At 47.3% G+C, this 26,780-nt stretch overlaps 1 protein-coding gene across 1 annotated transcript in view; it reads right to left on the reverse strand.

The window, feature by feature from the left end:
• Nucleotides 1–24,343, reverse strand: part of LOC138770457 (embryonic protein UVS.2-like) — a gene marked incomplete at its 3' end in the record, with an annotated part of 40,991 nt that extends 16,648 nt beyond the window's left edge. The window contains exons 1-3 of the mRNA XM_069949559.1: nucleotides 24,259–24,343; nucleotides 16,166–16,283; nucleotides 2,285–2,463 (exon numbers count right to left, since the gene is read on the reverse strand). Coding sequence (XP_069805660.1) covers nucleotides 2,285–2,463; nucleotides 16,166–16,283; nucleotides 24,259–24,343 — 382 coding nt within the window. The remainder of the gene's footprint in view (nucleotides 1–2,284; nucleotides 2,464–16,165; nucleotides 16,284–24,258) is intronic.
• Between the last annotated feature and the right edge of the window lie 2,437 nt (nucleotides 24,344–26,780).

The following is a 26,780-nucleotide window of genomic DNA, read 5'->3' on the forward strand; positions in this document are numbered from 1 at the left end:
TAGCAAGGATTGAGTCGGGGTAGAGATGAGTGCAACTCAAGCATGCTCTAGTCCAATGCTTCTCAAACGTTTTCTACTGAGGCCTCACCCAACAGACAAAATTATGCCTGGGCCTCACCAGACTGACCAAGAGGATGCCTGGGCCTCACCAGACTGACCAAGAGGATGCCTGGGCCTCACCAGACTTACCAAGAGGATGCCTGGGCCTCACCAGACTGACCAGGAGGATGCCTGGGCCTCACCAGACTGACCAAGAGGGTGGCTGTGCCTCACCAGACTGACCAAGAGGGTGCCTGGGCCTCACCAGACTGACCAAGAGGATGCTGGGGCCTCACCAGACTGACCAAGAGGGTGCCTGGGCCTCACCAGACTGACCAAGAGGGTGCCTGGGCCTCACCAGACTGACCAAGAGGGTGCCTGGGCCTCCCCAGACTGACCAAGAGGGTGCCTGAGCCTCACTAGACTGACCAAGAGGGTGCCTGGGCCTCACCAGACTGACCAAGAGGGTGCCTGGGCCTCACCAGACTGACCAAGAGGGTGCCTGGGCCTCACCAGACTGACCAAGAGTCCATGATAGAAGTCCATGCAAATATAAAAACTATTGCACAGTCTACCCTTCATTTGTCTCCTAATCTCTGTATAGCATAAAATAAGTACAAAATGAGTCAATAATGTTCCTAAAGCAGAAATTGTTACAGTCAGGGAAAGGACTGTGCAGCTTATGGTCACTTTTGGGGGAACTACCTACCCAGCTGTGCCTCAACAGCAGCTAGGGGGCACCTCACAGTTTGAGAAGCACTGTTTTAGTCTGATCATTCAGCATTTTAACACCAGTGGCTGCAGGGCCGGATTAAGGTTGGTGGAGGCCCCGGGCGACAATCCCCCCCCCCCCCCCCAAAAAAAAAAGTATCTACACCGCGATCTATACAGATGGCTGCTGACTGTAGGTGACTTAGCACAGACCCCTCCTCGCTCCTGGCTGTATGGGTCAGCATCCTCTTCTGTTATGCACATGGTCACTAGAGGCTGCAGTATAGGGGAAGATGCCAGGCCCTAGAGACAGGAGCCGGGGGGGGTACTAAGTATCAGAGCGTATTCCCACATTGTGTTTGTGTTAATAACGCAATGTGAGAACACAGCACTTTCTGCGCGCTGTTGCCCACTGTGTTTGGGGCCCTATTACATGGCCTGATATCCTGGGTAAGCAGCACCTTTCTGCTAGGGTTCGAGCTGGTGGGGGCCCCTAAGTGGTGGAGGCCCCGGGGCACGTGCCGCTGGTGCCCTCCCTTTAATCCGGCCCTGAGTGGCTGATGAAGAAAACAGCCCTAGGGATTCCTGGAAAACATGGACAGACATATGGGAATCATGGATTCAGCCACCAGTAATCAAATCCTGAACGATTGGACTCAATGTTTGGACTCATGCTCATGTTTACTCAGGGGATCACCCTGCCTGTCCTCCTGAGCCCAAGCAGATCAATTATTATATACTGCAGGCTTTTATTGGTGCACTTGTATCCATGACCTACTCCACTATAGATGCTGCAGGGGACTCCTTTGGTTATGCCAACACCAGCCCTGTAGCTGTTCCACTGGTTCCAGGACTAGTTTGGCTACTGCACATTATCCCATCCCAAGAGTAGGAGGAGTGTGATGTATCGGGAGATATTGAATCTTTTGTTTCCATTCTTGCATATCATTAAAGGGGTTGTCCAGCGAAAATCTTTCTCTTTCAAATCAACTGGTGTCAGAAAATTATATAGATTTGTAATTTACTTCTATTAAAAAATCTCAAGTCTTACCATACTTATTAGCTGCTGTATGTCATGCAGGAAATGTTGTTTTATTTTCAGTCTGACACAGTGCTCTCTGCTGACATCTCTGGCCGAGACAGGAACTCTCCAGAGCAGAAGCGGTTTTCTATGGGGATTAAATGAAAACCGAGACAGAGTTCCTGTCTCGGCCAGAGATGTCAGCAGAGAGCACTGTGCCAGACTGAAAATAAAACAACATTTCCTGCAGGACAACAGCAGCTAATAAGTATGGGAAGACTTGAGATTTTTTAATAGAAGTAAATTACAAATCTATATAACTTTCTGACATCAGTTGATTTAAAAGAAAAAGATATTTTCTGGACAACCCCTTTAATATGTCTGTCAATCCCGTGATTTCCATAACTGCGCAAAATTTCCTTCTTAGAGTTGCAATTTCAATGTTAAAGGGTGAAAGTATGCATTATATGTGGGGTATACTTGGGCTGCATGTTAAATTCCTGTACACAGTACCTGGTTCAATGTTCTCATAATTTATTTTGATATATTTATCGCGATCAGGTCGGCTATTTTCATGTTCAAATCCCAAAGCGTGGTTTAGCTCATGTTGTATAATCCCTTTGTACATGCATCCAGGTGCTAATAATTGTACAGATTGACCTCCTCCAACTCGGCCAAGATTTGCTTGACAACTGGAATAACAGAAACAGAAAGAAACAAAATTCACTTTGAGCTATAAATTTTAGCCAGACTTTCTGAAAGTTCCTAAATGAGATTGTCAGACAAAAAGTCAAAGGTAAGCATCTGTTTTAGAATCTGTCCGAGGTTACTTGAATCTTTCGCTTAACCCTTTGAGGACCTGGCCAATTAAAATTTTTGCATTTTCGTTTTTTTCCTCCTTCTGTATAAAAGGCCATAGCAGTTGCATTTTTTCCACCTAGAAACCCACATGAGCCCTTATTTTTTGTGTCACTAATTGTACTTTGCAATGACAGGCTGAATTTTTTCATAAAGTACACTGCAAAACCAGCAAAAAATTCAATGTGTTGTGAAATTGAACAAAAAAAAAAAAGCATTTGGAGGGTTTTTTTTGTTTGTTTTTTTAACGCCGTTCACCCTGGGGTAAAACTGACTTATTATATATGTTCCTCAAGTCATTACAATCACAACGATATGTAACATGTATAGCTTTTATATTATCTGATGGCCTGTAAAAAATTCAAACCATTAACAAATATATGTTCCTTAAAATCGCTCCATTACCAGGCTTATAACACTTTTATCCTTTGGTCTATGGGGCTGTGTGAGGTGTCATGTTTTGCGCCATGATGTCTTCTTTCTATCGGTACCTTGATTGCGCAAATGCGACTTTTTGATCGCTTTTTATTACATTTTTTCTGGATTTGATGCAACCAAAAATGTGCAATTTTGCACTTTGGGATTTTTTTGCGCTTACGCTGTTTGCCGTACGAGATCAGGAATGTGATAAATTAATAGTTCGGGCCATTACACATGCGGCGATACCAAACATGTTTATTTTTTTATTTTTATTTTTAACATGATAAATGGGGGGTGATTAACACTTTTATTAGGGGAGGGGGCTTTTTTTTTTATTAATGACCCTTTTTTTTTCTTTTATACTTATACTAGAAGCCCCCCTGGGGTCAGGGTTATTTCCCCTGGGGTTAGGCCTATTCTCCCTGGGGGACTTCTGGTATAAGCACACTGATCTCTCATTTTGATCTATGCTGAATAGTAATACAGCATAGATCAATGAGATAGGCACTCGATTGCTTCTGACTGCCGCATCCGGAAGCAATCGAGTGCCGAGCCGGGATCAGCGCCATTACGGCGCAGACCCCGGCCCGAGCCGAATGTGTGGATCGCTCTGGTCTCCGCCACTAGACACCAGGGAACAGCTGCATCAGGTAATCGGATTCAGCTGTCATCTTTGACAGCTGCATCCGATTACCTAATTAGAGGGCACGGCGAACAATAGCCGCGCTAATAGCCGCGACCCAAGGCTACATGTGGTTCTGGGCGCCGCGCGGCCCCGGTCTGAACACCTGTAGGCGGCCCTGGTACGTCCAGGGTCGCCTAGGGGTTAAAGGGGTTATCCAGTGAGAATCTTTTTCTTTCACATCAACTGGTTTCAGAAAGTTATATAGATTCTATGTAAAAATCTTAAGGGGCAATACAACATGGCTTATATACTGTATACAGAGAGGGGCAACAACATGGCTCCTACATACCAACAGTCAGAGTGGCAACAACATGGCTCCTGCATACCAACAGTCACAGGGGTAACAACATGGCTGATATATATAGAGAAGGGCAACAACATAGCTCCTACATACCTACAGTCACAGGGGCAACAACATGGCTCATACATACCTACAGTCAATAGGATAACAACATGGCTCATATATACAGAGAGGGGCAACAACATGGCTCCTACATACCTACAGTCAGAGCGGCTACAACATGGCTTATACATACCTTCAGTTACAGGGGTAACAACATGGCTTTATATATATATATATATAGAGAGAGAGAGAGAGAGAGAGAGAAAGAGAGAGAGAGAGAGAGAGAGAGAAGGGCAACAACATGGATCATAAATACCTACAGTTACAGGGGTAACAACATGGCTCATATATACAGAGAGGGGCAACAACATGGCTCCTACATACCTACAGTCAGAGTGGCATCAATATGGCTCTTACATAGCTACAGTCACAGGGGCAACAACATGGCTCATATATACAGTCTATGGCTATGTTCATACAGTGTAAGAGACCGGCCATTCTGTGACCCGGCTGGGTCACGGAACGGCCGGTCTCTGAAAAGATTATCCCGGCCAGTACTGCAGTACTGGCTGGATGATCTTTTAAGTCGCAGAATTCTGATACGGGCACATCTGTGCGCACCCGCACCAGAACTCCCCACAGCACACTATAGAGCGAGTGGCTCCGGCCATAGTGTGCACTGACACTGACATGGTTTTCTGCGGCCACTAATAAATAGCGGCGGCAGAAAACTGACATGTCAGTTGTTTGCGGCGCTGCTAGGGATCCCGGCCGGAGCGTATACTATGTACTATGTTGTTGCCCCTCTGTAGCTATGTATGAGCCATGTTGTTGCCCCTCTGTAGCTATGTATGAGCCATGTTGTTGCCCCTCTGTAGCTATGTATGAGCCATGTTGTTGCCCCTCTGTAGCTATGTATGAGCCATGTTGTTGCCCCTCTGTAGCTATGTATGAGCCATGTTGTTGCTCCTCTGTAGCTATGTATGAACCATGTTGTTGCCCCTCTGTAGCTATGTATGAGCCATGTTGTTGCCCCTCTGTAGCTATGTATGAACCATGTTGTTGCCCCTCTGTAGCTATGTATGAGCCATGTTGTTGCCCCTCTGTAGCTATGTATGAGCCATGTTGTTGCCCCTCTGTAGCTATGTATGAGCCATGTTGTTGTTCCTCTGTTGCTATGTATGAGCCATGTTGTTCCTCTGTTGCTATGTATGAGCCATGTTGTTCCTCTGTTGCTATGTATGAGCCATGTTGTTGCCTGTGGTTAAGGGGGGGGGGGGGGGGCAGTTCACAGTTAAGTTAAGGGGGGGGGGCAGATCATAGCTCTGCCCAGGGGCCAATAATGCTGTTAAGATGGCTCTGATATCCCCCCATTTTGCACTTCAGTAATATTTATGAGGTGATTGACAGATCTGCTTCCAAATAGATTCTACAAATGCTGCTATTCATGCTAGGTTCATCATCTACCACATGACTCTCTATACAGTCATGGCCAAAAGTTTTGAGAATGATACAAATATTAATTTTTACAAAGTCTACTGCTTCAGTTTTTAAAATGGCAATTTGCATATACTCCAGAATGTTATAAAGAGCGATCAGCTTAACAGCAATTACCTGCAAAGTCAATATTTGCCCATCCCATTGAGAACTTGTGGTCAATCATCAAAAGAAGGGTGGACAAACAAAAAACAACTAATTCTGACAAAATGCAAGCATTGATTGTGCAAGAATGGACTGCTATCAGTCAGGATTTGGTCCAGAAGGTGATTGAGAGCAGCCAGGGAGAATTGCAGAGGTCCTGAAGAAGAAGGGTCAACACTGCAAATATTGACTTGCTGCATTAACTCGTTCTAACTGTCAGTATAAGCTTTTGTTACTTATAATATGATTGCAATTATATTTCTGTATGTGATAAAAACATCTGACAAACACACATAAAAACCAGAGGGCAGCAGATCATGTGAAAATATAATATTTGTGTCATTCTCAAAACTTTTGGCCATGACTGTACTAGAAGATGTCTTCCCTCTATCCTGTCCCCTCATGCTCGTCTTCTGCTATATAATTCCACACAAAGCCAACTCCCAAAGATGTTCTGCAGCAGCTGCTATTGTTGCTGCATTTATTAATCACAAGGGTAACCAACTACACATTGAAGGCACCATAAATATTGTCCCTTCCTGTTACACTTCAGCTTATTTCAGCAATCAGGTGATCGTCAGTTTTGCTTCTAAAGATGTTCTGCAGCAGCTGCTATTGATGCTAGGCTTTAATCTTTAATAAAAATAATTTGATAGTATAGTATAGTATAAAATGTATTTAACACCTTCCCTCCACAGGACGTACCAGTATGTCCTGCGGCAGGTAGGGGGGTTTAGAGAGAGGATGAGCTGCAACCCTGCTCTGAACCGCTGCAATCCTGGCTGCTTTCTGCCGATTGCCGCACCCACTAATTGGGACAGTTAAATGAAGCTGTCAAACATGACAGCTTCATTTGAAAGTCCTTTCCAGACCCTCTCCCTGGTGTCTAGTGGCCGGATCCCTCCCACGATGTGATCGCAGAGGTGGGATCTGTTATACTGGCCGACCCAGGACTCATGGTCGGAATGATGCTTATCCCGGCTCGGCAATCCATATATCTGGCCTGCAGCAGACCAGACTAACAGAACACTGATCTAATGGATCAATGCTCTTTAGTATACACAGTATTGATCTCAATAGGAGATCAGTGCTGTGTATATAGAAGTCACCCAGGGGGACTTATTTTAATAAAAAATCCCCTCCCCTAATAAAAGTCTGAATGACCCCCCTTTTCCCATCTTATAAATAAAAATAAAAAATAAACATATTTGATATTGCCGCGTGTGTAATCGTCCGAACTATTAAATTATCACATTCCTGATCTCGCAGGGTGAATGGTGTAAGCGCAAAAAAAATCCCAAAGTGTAAATTGTGCATTTTGGTTGCATCAAATCCAGAAAAATTGTGATAAAAAGCGATCAAAAAGTTGCATATATGCAAACAAGGTACTGACAGGAAGTACAGATCATGGCGCAAAAAATGACACCTCACACAGACCCATAGACCAAAGGATAAAAGCGTTATAAGGATGGGAATAGAGCAAATTTAAGAAACATTTCGTTTTTTTAAAAGGTTTTAATTTTTTAAAATAAAAGTTATACAAGTTGCATATCAATGTAATCGTATCGACTTGAGCAACAAGATAACATGTCAGTTTTACCATAGGGCAAATTATGTAAACACAAAACCACCATCCCCCCAGAAAAAAAATGAATAAAATAAAAATATTGCATTTTATTCTCAATTTTAGTGCACATATAATTTGTTTCTGGTTTTGCAGCATATTTTAAAAATTAAGTCTGTTATTGCTAAGTACAATTAGTGGTGCAAAAAATAAGGGTTCATGTGGGTCATGAGGGTCTGTAGGTGAAAAAATGCCAGTGCTATGGCCTTTTAAACCAAGGAGGAAAAATACGAAAATTGGCCTTGGAGGGAAGGAGTTAAATATAAATCCCAAGTGTGAATATAATGACCAATGTAAACGATTGAGTATGCAGAGAAAGACGGATGACCTCTCAAACAGTAATATATACCAGTATGCCCTGGATCAACATGTCCCAGCACGCGTTTCATCATCTTACCTTGTCAAGGGGTTGACAAAGGCAGATTTCAAAATGTGCTACAGGGCCGGAGTGAGTGGCAATTGCACCGATCATCCTACTGCTTAGCCGGGGGGGGGGGGGGGGGGGGGGAGCATGGCTGCATCTTTTTCTGCCTCTCATTAAAATCCCGCGTGTTAACTTCATTAGGGTATGTTCACACTGAGTAATTCAGGTGGAATTCCACTGCGGAATCCCACCTATCTCAGTGTGCCATAGCATCTCTATGGGTGAGCGCGCGCTCCTCCACTGCCGCCGATCCCTGCGCGAAAAAGTGACACATCACTTCTTTATTTGGAGAACAGCAGCCACAGAGAAGCGCACGCTGTCCCATAGACGGGCTATAACACACTGAGGCAGGCGGGATTACGCCTGAATTACTCAGTGTGAACCAGGCCCGCTTCTGCCATGAGGCGGAATGAGCCTTCCGCCTCAGGCGGCAGAATTTGCGGTCCGGCAGGGGGCGGCATTATGTCCCCCCTGCTGTCATTTTTGTTAAGTATCACTTAACAAAAATGACAGCGGCCGCTCACCTGTCCCGTCGCCCGCGCTCTCCACATCCCGTCAGGTCCCGCGATGTCACCCTGCAGCTGTCACGGACCTCCAGGCTGTGGTGAGTGCCCGGGGTCGGTGGGGGACGCGCTGAGGTGATCGGGTCGCGCGGGACCGCCCCGCGCGACCCGATCACCCCACTCACTCACCACAGCCTGGAGGTCCGTGACAGCTGCAGGGTGACATCGCGGGACCTGACGGGATGTGGAGACAGCAGAGATCGCGGGCCGGCTGCGGTGTGGGACAGGTGAGTAGATGGCTGCTGCTGCGGCGGCGGCGGCGCCGAGGGGGGGGGGTGGCGGGGGGTTTGGGGGGGGGTTGGTGGACCAGGGGGATGCCGGCTATCACTCGGGGCGGCCGCCTGAGGTTTGCCTCAGGCGGCAGAAACCCTTGAATCGGCCCTGGTGTGAACATACCCTTAGGGGGAGATTTATGATAGGGTGTAAATATACACCTGGTGCAAACTGCCCACAGCAACCAATCACAGCTTTTTTTTTTTCTACCAGAGCTGTAAGCTGAGCTGTGATTGGTTGTTGTGGGCAATTTGCACACGGTGTATATTTACACCCTTTCATAAATCTCCCCCCTATGAGTATGTTCACACAGGCGTAATCCCTTAGAGAGACATCTATCAAGACTGATGTACAAGTATGCCAGTCATAAATAAATCCAAGGGCCCTACGCAGCAAATCTACACCTGTTTAAGAGCAGGTGGAGATTTTTGTCATGGTTTATGTCATGCCTTACCGCCCATCAGGCGAGCCGGAAATATGTCTGGCTTATACCACAGGCCTGTATTGGTAATGTGGCACACCGGGCAAATGCCTGCTGGGCTGCCAAGATTACCAGTCCTTGGGCTTGTCCAGTCTCGCTGAATTCTTGCACCAGCGGTGGCCCTTTACAGCAGTCGAGAACAGACGCTCTGCCTGGGGAATATGCTGCCCACACCAACCCTAGCAGAATGGCTGAGTGGATAGTGCGGCGGCCGGCTGCACTGTTCTCAACCTCTGCACAAGGCCGCCGGTCTCCCTGCATATTTGCACCAGCGGCGGCCCTATTCACCTTCCCACCACGTGTGCGCGCTCACTCTCAGCGTTAAACCCCGCACTTCTCCCGTGCCTAATGAATTTAGGGGATACTCTGCCCCTTTAAAATCCCCTTTTGTAGCAGACGTGCCGTGCGCAGGCACATCTGCTACAACCTGCCCATGACGGTTGACGTCACTTCCTGGACGTGCCGCAGAGGATCCAGGAGGACAGAGGGAAAGAAAAGGCATAGAAAAGTTGCTCATGACAGGAGCCGAAAGAATACTGCTGGGTAGCATGTGATAGGTGAGTAGGCTACTTGATTTCTCTCACAGGGCAGCAGCACAATAGGGGGTGCATATTCTTAATGGGATATTACAAACAAAAGGGATGCTGAATCTTTATGGGGATGTTACAAAGGGGGGGCTATTCAATATGGGGATGTTACAAAGGAAGGGCCTATTATTTGTGGGGATGTAACAAAGAGGAGGAGGTATTCTATATGGGGATGGTATAAAGGAGGGGCCTATTCTTATGGGGATGTTACAAAGGAGGGACCTATTCTTATGGGAATGTTACAAAGGAATGGCCTATTCTTTGTGGGGATGTTACAAAGGGGGGGGGGGGCTATTCTTTGTGGGGAAGTTACAAAGGTTAAAAACTATTTGGAGGCACAAACTGGGCCTAACTGCTTATATGGGGGAACAAAAGGAGCATGATTACTGTGTGAAGCAGTACAAGTTGTATATAGATGTGGATGATGCTTGGCAAGGAGCCTAAAATGTTTGCCCGGTAGATCCTGCAGAAAGGAGTCTTCTTAGAGTCTCGAGTCTTCAAAAACATCACTTGCAATTGATGCAGAGAAGAAGAGAAGACGCCTCCTGTGAGTCACTGGATATACAGTAACTGCACTATAATCACTCCATTTATAATCCTCCGTTTCATTACCAGATGAAGTGTCACAGCGACAGCCGCAGCACCTCACCGGCAGGAGGTGCTGCTGTGGCTTGGCTCTGCTTCTGTGACACTTCAGCTGGTAATGAAAAGGATGATTATGAAAGTTTACACTGAACTAAAGGTCCTGTCACTTATACTGTATCTACACAAACACACACACACACACACACACACACACACACACACACACACCTTTCTACAGCTCTCTACCTGGTATAGACCTCACAGTTTCTCTTTAAGGGCATTTTCAAACATAATCCATTGTGGATTTGATGCTGCTGAAATACATAAATATGCAACATCAAATCCATGACAGATTATGTTGTATCTTTTTTTTTTTTTTTTTTAGAAATGAGCAAATAGTAAAATACTCACCCTTCGAGAATTTGAATTGAATAGGCACCGAGATTCGACTATTCAAACAAATATTCGATCCCATTATAGGATATGGGAAAAAAATTTGCAGCACTTGGAAATCAAAATTTGACCACTTGGAGGTCACCAAGTCCCCCATGAAACCTCCCTAAACGATGCCAACACCTCCGGAATGACACGGGGACATTAGGGGGAGCATGCCTGGGTGCACACAACAACCTAGAATCGCAGTATAATGCCACTCTCTGTAGTTGCGAAGAAGAAATATTTGCGAACGCTTTACAAACATTTATGGCAATGTTCACACATTTCGTTTGTATTTGTTGCGCAGCGTTACATACATGATTCCAATGTGCGTCTGTAGAGCGTCATGTTATTTGCGCGAATCACGCATCATGCTGTAAGAACATTACTGGAACAATATGTATATTGTGCCTTTTACTGGGCTACTGGAACAATATGTATCATGTGCCTTTTACTGGGCTACTGGAACAATATGTATCATGTGCCTTTTACTGGGCTACTGGAACAATATGTATCATGTGCCTTTTACTGGGCTACTGGAACAATATGTATCATGTGCCTTTTACTGGGCTACTTGCACAATAGGTATAACATTAACATGTCCTTAGTGGGCTAAACCAGGGACACTATAAGTCACTTGTACACACAGGGTACTGGAATGAATACAGCTGATGCTGCTGCTGTTATCATCTATTTCTTAGCACTGAGAAGTGCTTTAGATTCAGAGATGACTTTTTCGCTGGATATTAGCCCCGAAAAGGACTTTTGGGTTCTGTAGTAAGCCTGCCTAACCAAATTGCTACTAAAACCTATCTCTCCCTGCTGCAAGAACTTGGCTAGGTTGAAAGCGCATCTGCGGTCGAGAGGCGGAAACCAAGTATTTAAGATTGGAGGTCATGTGGTTCAGCCATCCAATGAGGGTAGACGCCATTTTCGCGCTGCGTGCGTATTCCTAGGGTCCCTCGCGGCCTCCCTGCATGGTGATTGGATTAAAAAAGCGCCAACTGCGATGGGAGGGCTTTCGAATGTTTCCCGCGTATTCGCCACACTACTCAATTGAATTAGAATCTTTTGAATACCGCAATATTCGATCGAATATCATCTTGATCGAAACATATTCGCTCATCTCTAATTTTTATGCATTGATGGTGGGGTTCACATATTTAAGGAAATAGTGAGGAACATAGCGAATTGAAGCTGAATTCACTACAGCATGTATAGTACACTGTTATCTATAATATATCGGGAAGGATATGGTATGTGGGCTGCTGGGGTTTGAGTGCAAGGGCTGACTTTAATTCTCAGTCTGGCCCTGCACCACGGAAAAGGGATGTATCTGCCTATATGGATACATTTCCCCAAAAAAGTTGGACATTCAGTGGGGGGGGGGGGGGGGGGGGAGGGGGGCTTCAAAAGTTTGCTATGGTGGTTGTCTGCTGCTTTGTAGTTTTAAATAAAATGTAGTCACCAAAGCAGGGCCGGAACGGCCATAGGGTACTTCTGGCAAATGCCAGAAGGGCCGGTGGCCTCCAGGTACCTGCCCCGTGCTCCTCCAGACCCGCCGACTCCTTTCCCCAATTGTAGGGAAAATGAGTCACTGGGCCACAAGGAGCACGGGACCGGCCCACAGCGCTCCGTCCGGCCCCCATCTAATGCACGGCTGCCGGGGGTGTCACGTCCTATCCCCGGCAGCACGCGTACCATAGAGTTTTCTGTAGGCGTGTGCTGTGGCTGCGACTTCCGGCACAGAGTCGCGGCCACAGGCACACAGAGAGCTCTATAATACGCGCGCTGCCGGGGATAGGACATGACACCCCCGGCAGCCGCGCATCAGACGGAGGCTGCAGAAGAAGAAAGTCTCGACGGGGGAGAGCGTTTTTAGGTGAGTTTTTTTTTTTTTTTTTTTTTTCTAAGCCTGCTTTGCACAGAGGGTAGGGGGAGAAGAGGAGAAGGGACCATCTATGATTGAGTAGGGGGGGAGAAGGAGAAGAGGCCAACTATAAGGAAGGGTAGGAGAAAAGGCCAACCATAAGGAAGGGGGGTGCATCTATATGGGGGATCGGGAGAAAAGGCCAACTATAAGGAAGGGGGCCATCTATAAGGGGGGGGAGGGGGCATCTATAAGAAAGGAGGGGAGAGGGGGCCATCTATAAGGGGGGGAGAAGAGGCCATCTATTAGGAAGGGAGGAGAGGGGGACATCTATAAAGGGGGGGGGGGGAGGGGGCATTTATAAGGGAAGGGGGGGAGAGGGGGCCATCTTTAAGGGAGGGTGGGACAACATAGGGGGAGAAGGGGCCATCTATAAGGAAGGGGGGAGAGGGGGACATCTATAAAGGAGGGGAGAAGGGGGCATCTATAAGGAAAGGGGGGACAGGGGGCCATCTATAAGGGAGGGTGGGACAACATAGGGGGAGAGGGGGACATCTATAAGGGGGCAACATAGGGGGAGAAAGGGACATCTATAAGGGGAAAATATAGGGGGAGAGGGGTCCATCTATAAGAGGACAACATAGGAGAGGCCATCTGTAAGGGGGGGCATCTATGGGGGGGCCTTCTATAAGGGGGGCAACATAAGGGGGCTATCTACAAGGAGGGGCTGCAGAGAGGAGGGCCAAATACTAAAATGGGATCACTTAGAGTCAGCCTACCCACTAAATGAGGGCGTACAGGGGCCAATACAGATGTAAAGTGTGTAGAGAGTTGAGGATGGTGTCGGAGTGAGGAGCCTAACATGTTTCTCTGTCAGATTCTGTGGATTCATGGCTCAGAGAAGTTCTAATGGCCCAGGGCAGATGGAGAAGAAAATGAAAAGGGAAGAACTCCGATCAGAGAAGACGTCCCCTGTGAGTCACCTGATATAACTGCAGTGTAATGTATATGGTGTACAGAACCTGTGTAGAGCTGTGTCCACCTCTATATGACTGTATGAGGTGATAGTGATCTGTGTACAGTGGATGTTATTCAGTAGCAGCGGTGGGGTTAGTCAGTATGCGGTGGTATTAGTCAGTATGCGGTGGTCATAGTCAGTATCTGGTGGTATTAGTCAGTATATGGTGGTATTAGTCAGTATGTGGTGACATTAATACCACCACATACTGACTAATGTCACCATACACTGACCAACGTCACCAAACACTGACTAACACCACCACACACTGATTAACACCACCACACACTGTTGACTAACACCACCACACACTGACTAACGTCACCACACATTGACTAATACCACCGCATACTGACTAATGTCACCACATACTGACTAATCATATTAATCAGTATGCAATGGTATTAGTCAGTGTGTGGTGGTATTAGTCAGTGTGTGGTGGTATTATTCAGTATGCGGTAGTATTAGTCAGTATTGCGTAGTATTAGTCAGTATGCTGTAGTATTAGTCAGTATGTGGTGGTATTAGTCAGTATGTGGTGGTATTAGTCAGTATGTGGTGGTATTAGTCAGTATGCGGTTGTATTAGTCATTATGCGGTTGTATTAGTCAGTATGCGGTTGTATTAGTCAGTATGTGGTTATATTAGTCAGTATGCGGTGGTATTAGTCAGTATGTGGTGGTGCAGGTGTTAATCTCAGCACGGTGACCGGGGCCGGAAGCAGTCTGTCTCTGTACACTGTGTAGTTGAAGTTGCTTTGGATGTATAGGGCCCTGAAATTCCTAATGGCGTCAGGGTCCACAGCATCCCTAGGGGCCCAGTTCCACCAGGGCTGCTTTCTGTCCTCACTGAGACTGGTTGAAGGTAGGGAACAATCTACTCCCTGCCAGGCCAACCAGCATCTCCTCTGTGCTGCAGATCAGCCTGATCAGCACTCCCTGCATCTTCCTGCCCTGGCCCAGACCTGATTAAAGGAGGACAGAGCAGCAGAGCAGCTCATTTTCCGGGCCAGGAGAAGGGTGAGTGTACAGTAAAAACTGATAAGTCACTTGTTGGGAAACAGTGATTTGTGGGGCTGTATATTTAGTGTTAGGCTGTCTATTTATATGTAGTGTTCCCTCACATTACCTTTCCAATTGCAGAAAAACTACAACCCCCTACCATGTACTGCTAGCAGTTCATGATGGAAGATGTAGTTTGACAACAACTTAAGAGTCAACTTAATAACTCAAGAGTTATTAGTGCAGTGTTCGCTAACATGTGACTTTCTAGTTGCTGAAAAACTACTACTCCCATCATCCACTGCTGGCAGGACATGATTGAAGTTGGAGTTTGGCAACAACTTTCGAGCCACTGGTTGGGAAACACTGATTTATGGGGACAATGGCACAATTTATTGGGGGGGGGGGGGAGTGCAGTGGCACAGATTATTGGGGGGCAGTGAGAGTTTATTGTGGAGAGGGGGGAGCAGTGGCACAGATTATTGGGGGGCAGCAATAGTTTATTGTGGGGAGCAGTGGCACAGATTATTGGGGGGCAGTGAGAGTTTATTGTGGGGGTGGAGTGGCACAGATTATTGGGGGGTAGTGAGAGTTTATTGTGGGGAGGGGGGAGCATTGGCACAGATTATTGGGGGGCAGTGGCACAGATTATTGTGGGGGAAGGGGGGGAGCAGTGGCACAGTTCATAAGGACAAAGTTCTTTTTGCACAAAGAGAGGCCTTACTACAGATTGAAGCCCAAAGGGGCTCACCTACAGATGAGGGGCAGAAAGGAGGCCTAACTACAGGTATGTGCACTAAGAGGGGGCACAGCTACAGATGAGGGGCAGAAAGGAGGCCTAACTACAGGTATGTGCACTAAGAGGGGGCACAGCTACAGATGAGGGGCAGAAAGGAAGCCAACTACAGATGTGTGCACTAAGAGGGGGCACAGCTACAGATGAGGGGCAGAAAGGAAGCCAACTACAGATATGTGCACTAAGAGGGGGCACAGCTACAGATGAGGGGCAGAAAGGAAGCCAACTACAGATATGTGCACTAAGAGGGGGCACAGCTACAGATGAGGGGCAGAAAGGAAGCCAACTACAGATATGTGCACTAAGAGGGGGCACAGCTACAGATGAGGGGCAGAAAGGAAGCCAACTACAGATATGTGCACTAAGAGGGGGCACAGCTACAGATGAGGGGCAGAAAGGAAGCCAACTACAGATATGTGCACTAAGAGGGGGCACAGCTACAAATGCGATCCTAACCACAGAATAAGGCATAAAGAAAGGAAATAACTTTAAAGGCACAAAGAGGGTCCTGTTACTGATGGGAGCTTGTATAGAGGAAGGTGCTGATGTGCCTAAGATGTTTGTGTGGCAGAGGGGGGCATCTATATGGGGGCTACACAGAGGGGGACCTACTGTTTTACTGTCGCCGCGTGAGTGGTCCACAAATGGGCCCACTGAGGCTCTGTCGCCCAAAGGCCCACAAATCCCTGGAGCCAGCCCTAGCGGCCTGGCTTCAGTAACTATTCTTCTGTTCACACATCATAGTAACAGACTGATATGTATTCCACAGGCTGTGAACATAAAAACTCACCCATTAGTAGAGGTAATGTTAATATAATCTATTTCTGTCGTCCTCGGTGTAAATTTCACGCAGGTCAGTGATTCAAATTCATACATTGAATCCTGAATGAGATCCTTGTGCTTATCACCTAGTGAAACAAAAATGATATTATTCCTGAATAGAGAGTCTAGATAGATAGATAGATAGATAGATAGATAGATAGATAGATAGGAGATAGATAGATAGATAGATAGATAGATAGATAGATAGATAGATAGATAGATAGATACAGTGGAGCTTTGGATTACGAGAATAATTCGTTACGGGGACATGCTTGTAATCCAAATCCACTCTTAAACTAAAACAAATTTTCCCATATAAAGTAATTAAAATGCAGACAATTGGTTCCACACCCCAAAAAATAATGATGTTTTATTCTGAATAACATTTAGAACAGATGAAACAAACAATGAGAAGCAGCTGAATCTGTCAGATTATAATTTACTGTACAGTATAGCAATCAGCATGTGGAATATAATGTATAGTAACTGCATAAACCTGAAAAACAGCAGTAGTTTGTAGATACAGAACGGAGCTGCAGATCCCCATAATGCAGTAGTGTAGTACAACAGGCTAGAATAGAGAAGCACGGCTGCTGTCAGAGGTCTGTGTGGTCACAGGACAGCAATGGGGAAAGAGTGTGTTCAGCATGGACCAATCAGGAAGTGAGAATCACAGAGCTGTGCAGGAGGACAGTGACAGAAACTTTATGTACAGCAGTTTGAATGGCTGAGTGTAAGTGCAGACATATAGCAGCAGTGTGTATAGCTGAGTGTAAGCGCAGGCACATATAGCAGGAATGGAGAGGATGGGAAACACAAGGAATGAGCAGGGCATATGTGGGTACATACATACAGCATTCTCTGTCCAGGGAGAGAGGGGTTACAGCTGTAAGCCGTGTACCGAGGTGGGCTCCCCAGAATACAGCGAAGTCAAGAGCGAGAGAGACGACTCCAACACCAAGTTAACCCAAATTGTAATTTTACTGAAATGCACCAATACTAGTACTACAGGTACCAATAACCCCCAAACCATCACAATAATACAATAATAACAATAATACAACAACTAGTGGAGACCCCTGTGCTACATAGCTTGTCGCCACACTTTATCTAATCCAGATGTTCTCACAACAGCTTTTACCTATTAGCAGTCTCAGATAGATTGGACGCTATTTACCTCTTAATACCCTCACAAGACAGGAACAATTGTGTATGGATGCGTTACTCAGGCGCACTCGCGGTGTAGCACAGCGGTTTACAATCTTAACAATAAATCTAAAACCACAATTTGACAATAAGACAACAATCGGCCGAAAATATTGTCAGACAGGCAATGCTGTGGTAAATGAGTCCCACACGTGTGTTCTGTGTGGCTTGTGGCCTAATACGAACAAGAAACCTAACTAACTAACTACTTGTAGGCAGTGACTCAGTCTCTCATACGTTGGCGTGCACGCTACTGTCTCACTGTGTCCAGATGAAAAGCTCCTCTGCCAACATCCAGTCCCACGATGGCGACCACTGTTCACAGCAGCACGATCCAACTCACAGAGGATCCAATCGCCAGCAACAACAGCTGATCTCCAACGCAACTAGAAGTCCCAGCAAACCGATTCCCAGCTTGGATGGATCAGGATTTTTACCAACAGCTCTCAGGGAAAAATGGCCGCTCTCTCCTTGACAACCAAAAGACCGTTAGTGATGTCACAGACATGTGACCAGTCACTTATACTTAATGTTAATTCTCAACAGTGGCATCTTGTGGCCAAAATAAAGAATTGTAGGTACAGTTACAATGACATCTCTTACATGCCACCCCACTAGAGGTTGGTGTCCTCGCCAACCCTCCCCATACAAACTCGTCTTGCGCATAGCGCTGTGGGGGCACACCAGCATTACACCTGGGAGTTCTACGTGGGGTTATAGACTCAGGGGTATCAGGAGTGTCAGGCAATCTCTCTGAGGGAGGGGCCGCTGACTGTGTAACCCTCTCCCTGGGTGGCAGACTTGCTACAGTTGGAACCTCTGTGGGGGTTGGGACAGGAGCTGTCCACCATTCCTCATCTATGGGGGGTTCTACCGCAGTCTGAACAGTGACAGGCAACTCCTCTACTATTACAGGCTCCTCAAAAGTACAGCACCTCAGCATATTACGGTGCAAGTTCCTTGAGGGTCCACCGGTCCCCACTGGCTCCACCTCATAGACCGGGATGGCGGGGTCTACCCTCCTCTTCACCACATATGGGACTGCCTCCCACCGCCCATCCAACTTCCCAGATGGTCTTTTGGCCCTAACCATCACTCGGTCGCCCGGGACAAATCCACCTCTTTGCACTGGTCTCGGGTTGGGGTGTACTACTTGTCTCAGGCGTTCCCCTACAACCTTGTGCACTGCTCTGAGTCGGCGGCGAAGCTCTTGCGCCCATGCAGTAGAACTTCTTGGAGGTGGACCCATCGGATCAGGCATGTGAAGGTCCTCGATCTCCTGACCCGCCCTCCCAAACATAAGCATATGTGGGGAGTAACCGGTGGTGCTGTGTACCCTGTTATTGTAAGCCCACATCAATTCAGGTAAGTACTCTGGCCAGCGGGCCTTCTGAGTATCCTCCAAGGTTCGCAGCATCTGAAGCAGGGTGCGGTTGAATCGCTCACACACTCCATTCCCCTGAGGGTGATATGGGGTGGTGCGTGAACGTTCAATCCCGTACAGCTGATACAGTTCACTGATCAATGTCCCCTGAAAACATGCCCCCTGATCTGAATGAATCCTTCGTGGACATCCAAACACATGTATAAAATGTTTACAGACTGCCTCGGCGGCAGACTCTGCCGTCTGGTCTCGAGTAGGCACCGCTACTGCATATTTTGTGAAATGATCTGTCATGACCAGGCAGTATGAATGACCTGAGGCGGAATACCCAATATGTACATAATCAATCATAAGGACCTCAAGTGGTGCAGATGTCTGGATGGTCTGAACAGGAGCCCGTTGCTCAACACTCTTATTTAACCCACAGGACCGACACTTAAGGCAGGCCACGGCCACCATATCTCCCAAACCGGGGCAATATACCAATCGCTGGAGCCACTTGTATGTTTTATCACTCCCAAAGTGAGCCCCCCGTTCGTGGGCTTCCCGGGCGGCCTCTGGTCCCAATGACATGGGAATGACAATCTGTTGCCGAAACTGCAGTTCAGACTGTAGGTATGTGGTCCGGCACAAGAGCCCCTGGATAATACTCAGCTTATCCCACTGTCTCAACAGCTTCTGACCCTCTGAAGTTAGTTGGGCCCGTTCTTCCGGTCGAGGCCAGACCCTGTCCCGGACCCACTCCTTTACTTTTCGCAGATCTGGGCTGTCACCTTGGACCCTCTCCCAGTCCGCCAATGTCTTTCCCAACACCATTGCCATTCCGGACACCACCCCACTTGAATGTGCCACATCCCGGAACATGGGCAATCGACCTAGGTTGGGAGTTTCGGTGTCCTCAAGCTCATCGTCAACACTCACAATGGGCAGTTCCACTGGAACCCGGGAGAGCGCATCAGCGTTGCCATTCTCCCTCCCTGAGCGGAACTTAATGCGATACTGATACTTAGAGAGGCGAGCCATCCATCTCTGTTCGAGGGCTCCAAGCTTGGCGTTCTCCAGCTGTGCCAACGGGTTGTTATCTGTCATCACAGTGACCTCTGCACCTGTCAGATACTCAGCAAACCTTTCAGTCATGGCCCACACCAGCGCCAACAGCTCCAGCTTAAAGGAGCTATAGTTGTCAGGGTTGCGCTCCGTCTCTCTCAAAGACCGACTGGCATAGGCAATTACTCGCTCACGTCCATCCTGGACTTGGGACAGCACGGCCCCTAGACCATGTAGGCTCCCATCAGTATACAGCAGGAATGGGGTATCAAACCGTGCATAAGCCAAAATGGGAGCACTGGTCAGCGCCTCCTTCACCGCTTCAAAGGCCTCCTGCTGCCGTGGTCCCCACTTGATGGGCCGATTCTTCGGGCCTCCCGCTGTGCCCCTTACCAGCTCGTTTAATGGACCTGTCAAATGAGCGAATCGCGGTATGAACCTCCGGTAGTAACCAGCCAGTCCCACGAATGCCTGCACCTCTCGTAGTGTTCGTGGCTGAGGCCACTTCTGAACAGCCTCCACCTTTACAGGGGCTGGCTGTACCCCTTCTGAAGTGATCACATGCCCCAAGTATTCTATCCGCTGCTGGAACAACTGACACTTCTTGGGCTTGATCTTGAGCCCGTGGTCCCGCAGCCGCCCCAGGACCTGCCGCAGTTTTTGGAGATGATCCTCAAAGGAGTTCCCAAACACCACCACATCGTCCAGATATATCAGCACTGATTCAAAATTGAGGTCCCCCAAACAGTGTTCCATCAGCCGCTGGAAGGTCCCTGGGGCATTGGTTAAACCAAATGGCATCCGATTGAACTCGTAAAGTCCCATAGGTAGGATGAAGGCCGTCTTTGCCTTGTCTTTTTCGGCCACCGGTACCTGCCAATAGCCACTGGCCAGGTCAAGGGTCGAGAAGAACTTTGCATGACTCAGGGCAGACAGCGACTCTTCAATCCGCGGCAGAGGGTAGGCATCTCGTATAGTCTGAGCATTCAGTTTACGGTAATCCACGCAAAACCTAAGGCTTCCATCTTTTTTCCGCACTAATACTACAGGTGCAGCCCAGGGACTCTGGCTCTCTTGAACCACCCGATTGTCCAACATGCTGGCCACCATTTCTTTCACCTCCTGGTACATCTTTGGCGGGATCTGCCGGTACCGTTCCCGGATAGGCGCAGCATCGCCAGTAGGGATTTCGTGCTCAATGCCGGAAGCACAACCAAAGTCTTCGTCATGCCTTGAGAACGCCTCCTGAAATTCCCAAAGGGTATCATCCAACAACTGTTGTTGTCCCGGAGTCAGAGTCTTGCAGTCTACTCCCATAAGGGCCATGATCACTCGGCCGTTCCACTCCGCAGTTGGGGACTCCCTTTGTTGAACCTCCACAGCATAGGTCCAGGCCAACCCCTCATCCGTCTGTAGCGTAAAACTCTTGCGTCGGATGATATCACCCTGGGGTACATAGACATCGGCCAGTAGGGTAGTCCCAGGAACGGTCAACTGACTGTCCATGACATTGAGACATCGTACAGGTACGCATCCATTCTTCACAGTGGCGAGAGCCCGGGCTATCAATGGGCGGGTTGAAGACTCTCCCTGAGTGGCGGGTTCAATCAGGACCTCCAACCCGTTCAGTTGTTGACCAGATCTCACCGGGAGCATCAGTATTTGTTCTTGTTGAGGCGGGATTTTTATCGGAGACTTCAGTGGCACCTTCACGTGACCTACAGGCCATCTGGACATGAGGCTCTTTTGCAAACTGCAGCTCCTCACCACTTGTTGTAGGACTTTCTGGGTTGGTCGATGTGTGGTGGCCCGTTGCCAATACCTTGGTCCCTCCTTAGCATAGAGGTGGTGATCCAAGTCTCTCAACACATTCATGCCCAGCGTCACGTCCATTCCTTTCCGGGATGAATGGTCCACAAGCACAACCCCCTTCGTTCCAATATCTTGCCCAAACAATCGGACCCGCATCCAGACGATTCCACGCACATCCAGTTCACTGTTGTTAGCAGCTGTGAGTCGGATGACACTTCCATCCTCTGGCTCCATCATGTGCCCAAAATGCCTTTCAAAGAATTCCAGTGGCATAAGGGTGCACTCCGACCCAGTGTCAACCAAACATCGTACTCTCTGGCCTTCCAACTCAGCTTCCATAACAGGGCTACTGGCATATAAATTGTGTTCTTCATGCCTGGGGCTTAGAGTCTGACAAACCGCTGCGGGATGCCCCATTACTGCAGCCGTTTGGGAGTTTAAACCTGGCTCTGTTCCTATCCGTACAGGGCACTCTCTAGCAATATGGCCATACTGTCGACAGGCCCAACAGAGGGGTTCTCTAGATTGCCGCACGCCAGATGGGCCCCTCCCTGAGGGACCACGCACTTGAGTTATCTGGGATGGAGTGACACGGGACACCTGTGTTGTGTCCAGAGGCCGGTGCGGGTCCGCCTTCATCTGAGCCACCTCCAACCGAAGTTCTCTCAACTCTGCCCGCATAGCCTGGACCACCTCCTTTAAAGACTCAGAGTCTTCAGGCCCTAAGCGATTCTCAGTTGCTTGGGTACCATTTACGGCTTTCACAGTCACCACTGTGGATTCTTCTTCCCTCTCCACAGCAGCTAAGTAAACACAATAAAATGTCACATCAGCTGTAGTCTGAGTCATTTCCTGTAACTTGTCCTGTAAGAACCTGTTGGACAGTCCCGCTATGAACTGGTCTCGTAATAGCCTGTCCACCTCTCTGAAGGCCCCCATAGCTCCTGGGTCTCGTCTCTGGATCTCATTCAACATCTCTTGCAGGGCATTAGAATACTGCATCAAGGTCTCGCCCTCTCGCTGCGGTCGGTTGAAGAAGCGGCTTCGCAACTGTACTACCTTAGCCCGGCCCCCTTGGGTCCCCTCCAGGAGGGAAAATATTTTTTTCAATGTGTCTCTCTCAGATTCGGGCCGTAACATCACTGCCCGCCTAACGTCACCCTCTAAGGCCCCCACCGCCACCTCTGCCTGCAGCTCTGGGACCAAGTTACACATTTTGACTACACTACGCACTCTCTCAGTCCAATGTTGCAACGTCATGTTGTTCCCATCAAACTTAGGCAGATGTTGCAATAGTGCCCCCAAAGGAACGTATCCTACTGGGGCACCCTGAAGTGCCGCGTCTCTGTCCATGACGGTCGCTGTATCTTGCCGACTACGCCAAGTTGTAAGCCGTGTACCGAGGTGGGCTCCCCAGAATACAGCGAAGTCAAGAGCGAGAGAGACGACTCCAACACCAAGTTAACCCAAATTGTAATTTTACTGAAATGCACCAATACTAGTACTACAGGTACCAATAACCCCCAAACCATCACAATAATACAATAATAACAATAATACAACAACTAGTGGAGACCCCTGTGCTACATAGCTTGTCGCCACACTTTATCTAATCCAGATGTTCTCACAACAGCTTTTACCTATTAGCAGTCTCAGATAGATTGGACGCTATTTACCTCTTAATACCCTCACAAGACAGGAACAATTGTGTATGGATGCGTTACTCAGGCGCACTCGCGGTGTAGCACAGCGGTTTACAATCTTAACAATAAATCTAAAACCACAATTTGACAATAAGACAACAATCGGCCGAAAATATTGTCAGACAGGCAATGCTGTGGTAAATGAGTCCCACACGTGTGTTCTGTGTGGCTTGTGGCCTAATACGAACAAGAAACCTAACTAACTAACTACTTGTAGGCAGTGACTCAGTCTCTCATACGTTGGCGTGCACGCTACTGTCTCACTGTGTCCAGATGAAAAGCTCCTCTGCCAACATCCAGTCCCACGATGGCGACCACTGTTCACAGCAGCACGATCCAACTCACAGAGGATCCAATCGCCAGCAACAACAGCTGATCTCCAACGCAACTAGAAGTCCCAGCAAACCGATTCCCAGCTTGGATGGATCAGGATTTTTACCAACAGCTCTCAGGGAAAAATGGCCGCTCTCTCCTTGACAACCAAAAGACCGTTAGTGATGTCACAGACATGTGACCAGTCACTTATACTTAATGTTAATTCTCAACAGTGGCATCTTGTGGCCAAAATAAAGAATTGTAGGTACAGTTACAATGACATCTCTTACACAGCTATGAAGAGATTACCTCCACAGTCCGCTCCCCTAATACAGGCCCCAGCCTGGAGTGGATCTGCTATAATTTGGAAGGAGAGTGAGACTTCCTGGGTCAGAGTACAGGGCTGTAGACCACTCTGTGTAGGCCATGCCCCTCCACCATTTCCTGTCCCACTCAGTACAGGGAGCTCTTTAACCAAAGCAATGCTCTTAATCCAAGTTACAATTTGCAAAACGCTCTTAATTTAAGTTACTCTTAAACCAAGGTAGCACTGTGTGTGTGTGTGTGTATATATAATCAAATGCTGCAGCTTACTGAAACTAGAAGAAATCACAACTGGCACCCAGACTGTTCCATCTTCAGATTTAGGCCATTTCCAGCCATCACCTCCTGGGCTCATGCTGGCAGTATACTTAGCCTTGCTTATCAGTATATCACCATAAACAGTTTTTCTCCGTTTAGGGGCTCCTTTAGAAGAGAAGGAAACATTTTTTAGCAGGATCGGTAGGTAAAATGGAAATTGACATCCATTTGGTAGAACAAACTAACAATTGCATTATTAACAGCTGCCTGTTATTGTTGCAGATTCTTATTAGGAGTCTATTGGCGAGGCTATGTTCACACACAGAGTTTCATTGTGTTAACATAATGAAAGAAGACTAGGCCGCAAAGAAATGATCAATTACTGCCATTACTGCCGTTACTGCTATGAACACAGGATCATTCAATCAAGTCTAATGCTCGGTTTACACATGGAGGGGGAGATTTATCAAACTGGTGTAAAGTAGAACTGGCTCAGTTGCCCCTAGCAACCAATCAGATTCCACCTTTCATTCCTCACAGTTTCTTTGAAAAATAAAAAGTGAGATCTGATTGGTTGCTAGGGGCAACTGAGCCAGTTCTACTTTATACAAGTTTGATAAACCTCCCCCGGAGTTCTAATATTTTAGGAAATAAAAGAATAGAAACAGCATCGGTCTGGTCCTTGAACAAGAGCCGAGATATTTATGAAACCAAGACAGATGGTTTTGTTTTAACTAGAGATGAGCAAACTTTTCAGAAGTCCGGTTTGGCAGGTTTGCCTTTGAGTTCCTCCAGATCGAACCTTAAATGTGCCGCAATAAAACAGCTACGAGAGTGACAGCCCGCTCAGCCAATCAATGGCCACAGCGCCGTGCCATCTCAGTCAGTCAGTGATTGGCTGAGCGGACTTTTACCCTCGGCTCAGGAGTGACAGCACGCTTAGCCAATCGCTGGCCACAGTGCAGTTAGTTGTCCCATCACAGTTAGTGATTGTGATAGTTTATTATATGACTATGAGTTGTGCCAAATATAAGTCTCAGCTCAGCTCTGCCACATCTGGCATACTGACACAATCGAGGTACGGTAGCCTGAGAAGGAACAGGGAAGGACACAGGCATTGAGGCCTAATCTGGTCCCACCGGCTGACCCTACTTACCATGGAGACGGTCCCTTCTTGCAATAAGGTGATACATGAAACAAAGACAATACAAACTTACATACAAGGTGTAGTTAACAGGCTGAGGTTAAACCAAATGGGCAGCAGGTACAAAAACACGATCCAAGCGAATAGTCAGGTAAAAGAGCCGAGGTCAGGGAAATCCAGGTAACAATACCAGAAAAGATAGGGGGACGCTTGCATGCTAAAACTAGTTTAAAAGGGTTATCCAGCACTACAAAAACATGGCCACTTTCCCCCCTACTGTTGTCTCCAGTTCAGGTGCAGATTGCAATTAAGCTCCATTTATTTCAATGGAACTGAGTTTCAAAACCCCACCCAAACTGGAGACAACAGTAGGGGGAAAGTGGCCATGTTTTTGTAGCGCTGGATAACCCCTTTAATAGCCAGCATGGATATCAGAGCACTGATACACTATATAGAAGGTCAGGTACCCAGTCCAGGATGTGCTTGGACCACACACACGCACAGAAACAGACAAAAAGCCCAGTCCCGGTTGTACCCAGAGCTGTCTTTCCCATTGGGCGGGGTAGGCTGCTGTCCTGATGTAGGCTGCTGCAGCTTGACTCATAGGAGGCCCTTCTGCACTCTGAACTGACTGTAAAACATTGAATTTGACAGACAAAGGAGCGATAAGCAATTCTCTCTTCTGTCTTTTCTCTCTTGTAAGAACAGGGTCACGGACGGCACTGCAGGGAGCTGTCTTCCCTAAGCCGCACTAACTAGACGCTGGACTGCGATTCACAAATCACTGCAGGATTACTTTATCATAATTATAGTGTGCAACAACGGCCGTACTGTTACGCTGTGTGAACATAGCCTTAGGGTGCATTCACATTAAGTGTGTTTTTTTGGCAACAACGGCCGTTGTGTTAATAAAATGTGTGTTGTGTGAACATAGCCTTAAAGTTGTTATATGATTCTCTGAGATAGAATTACACAAGGATGGGTTCTTGCTAGCATAACAGAGATACAGAGATTAGCATGAGAGGACCTGTGCCCCGGATATTTTAGGACCCCAGCAACGCCCCTGCCAAGGAGTTAAAAGACAACACTATAAATTCAACGTAGAGCTCATAAAGAAAGTGTTTAAAAAGCTGTCCATTGTAAGATTTTAAATATCCAGCAGGGATGGATCAATTACGGCCAGCTTCTTCTCAATGGCTGCTAAAGGGAACAATAGGAAATATTCAACTGCTGGGGGACAATCTGATGGTTATGGAGCCTTTAAACCCTAAGCCAAGGATGGGGTCAGGGCAAACACTGCTTATACAGGAAGATGGAACGGTGATAGTTTTACCTTTGTTGATATTCTTTTCAAAAATGTCAGAATTTTCACTTTTTCCGGTACCATTTA

Source organism: Dendropsophus ebraccatus, chromosome 13, assembly GCF_027789765.1.
Source record: "Dendropsophus ebraccatus isolate aDenEbr1 chromosome 13, aDenEbr1.pat, whole genome shotgun sequence".
In the NCBI taxonomy this organism is placed as follows: domain Eukaryota; kingdom Metazoa; phylum Chordata; class Amphibia; order Anura; family Hylidae; genus Dendropsophus; species Dendropsophus ebraccatus.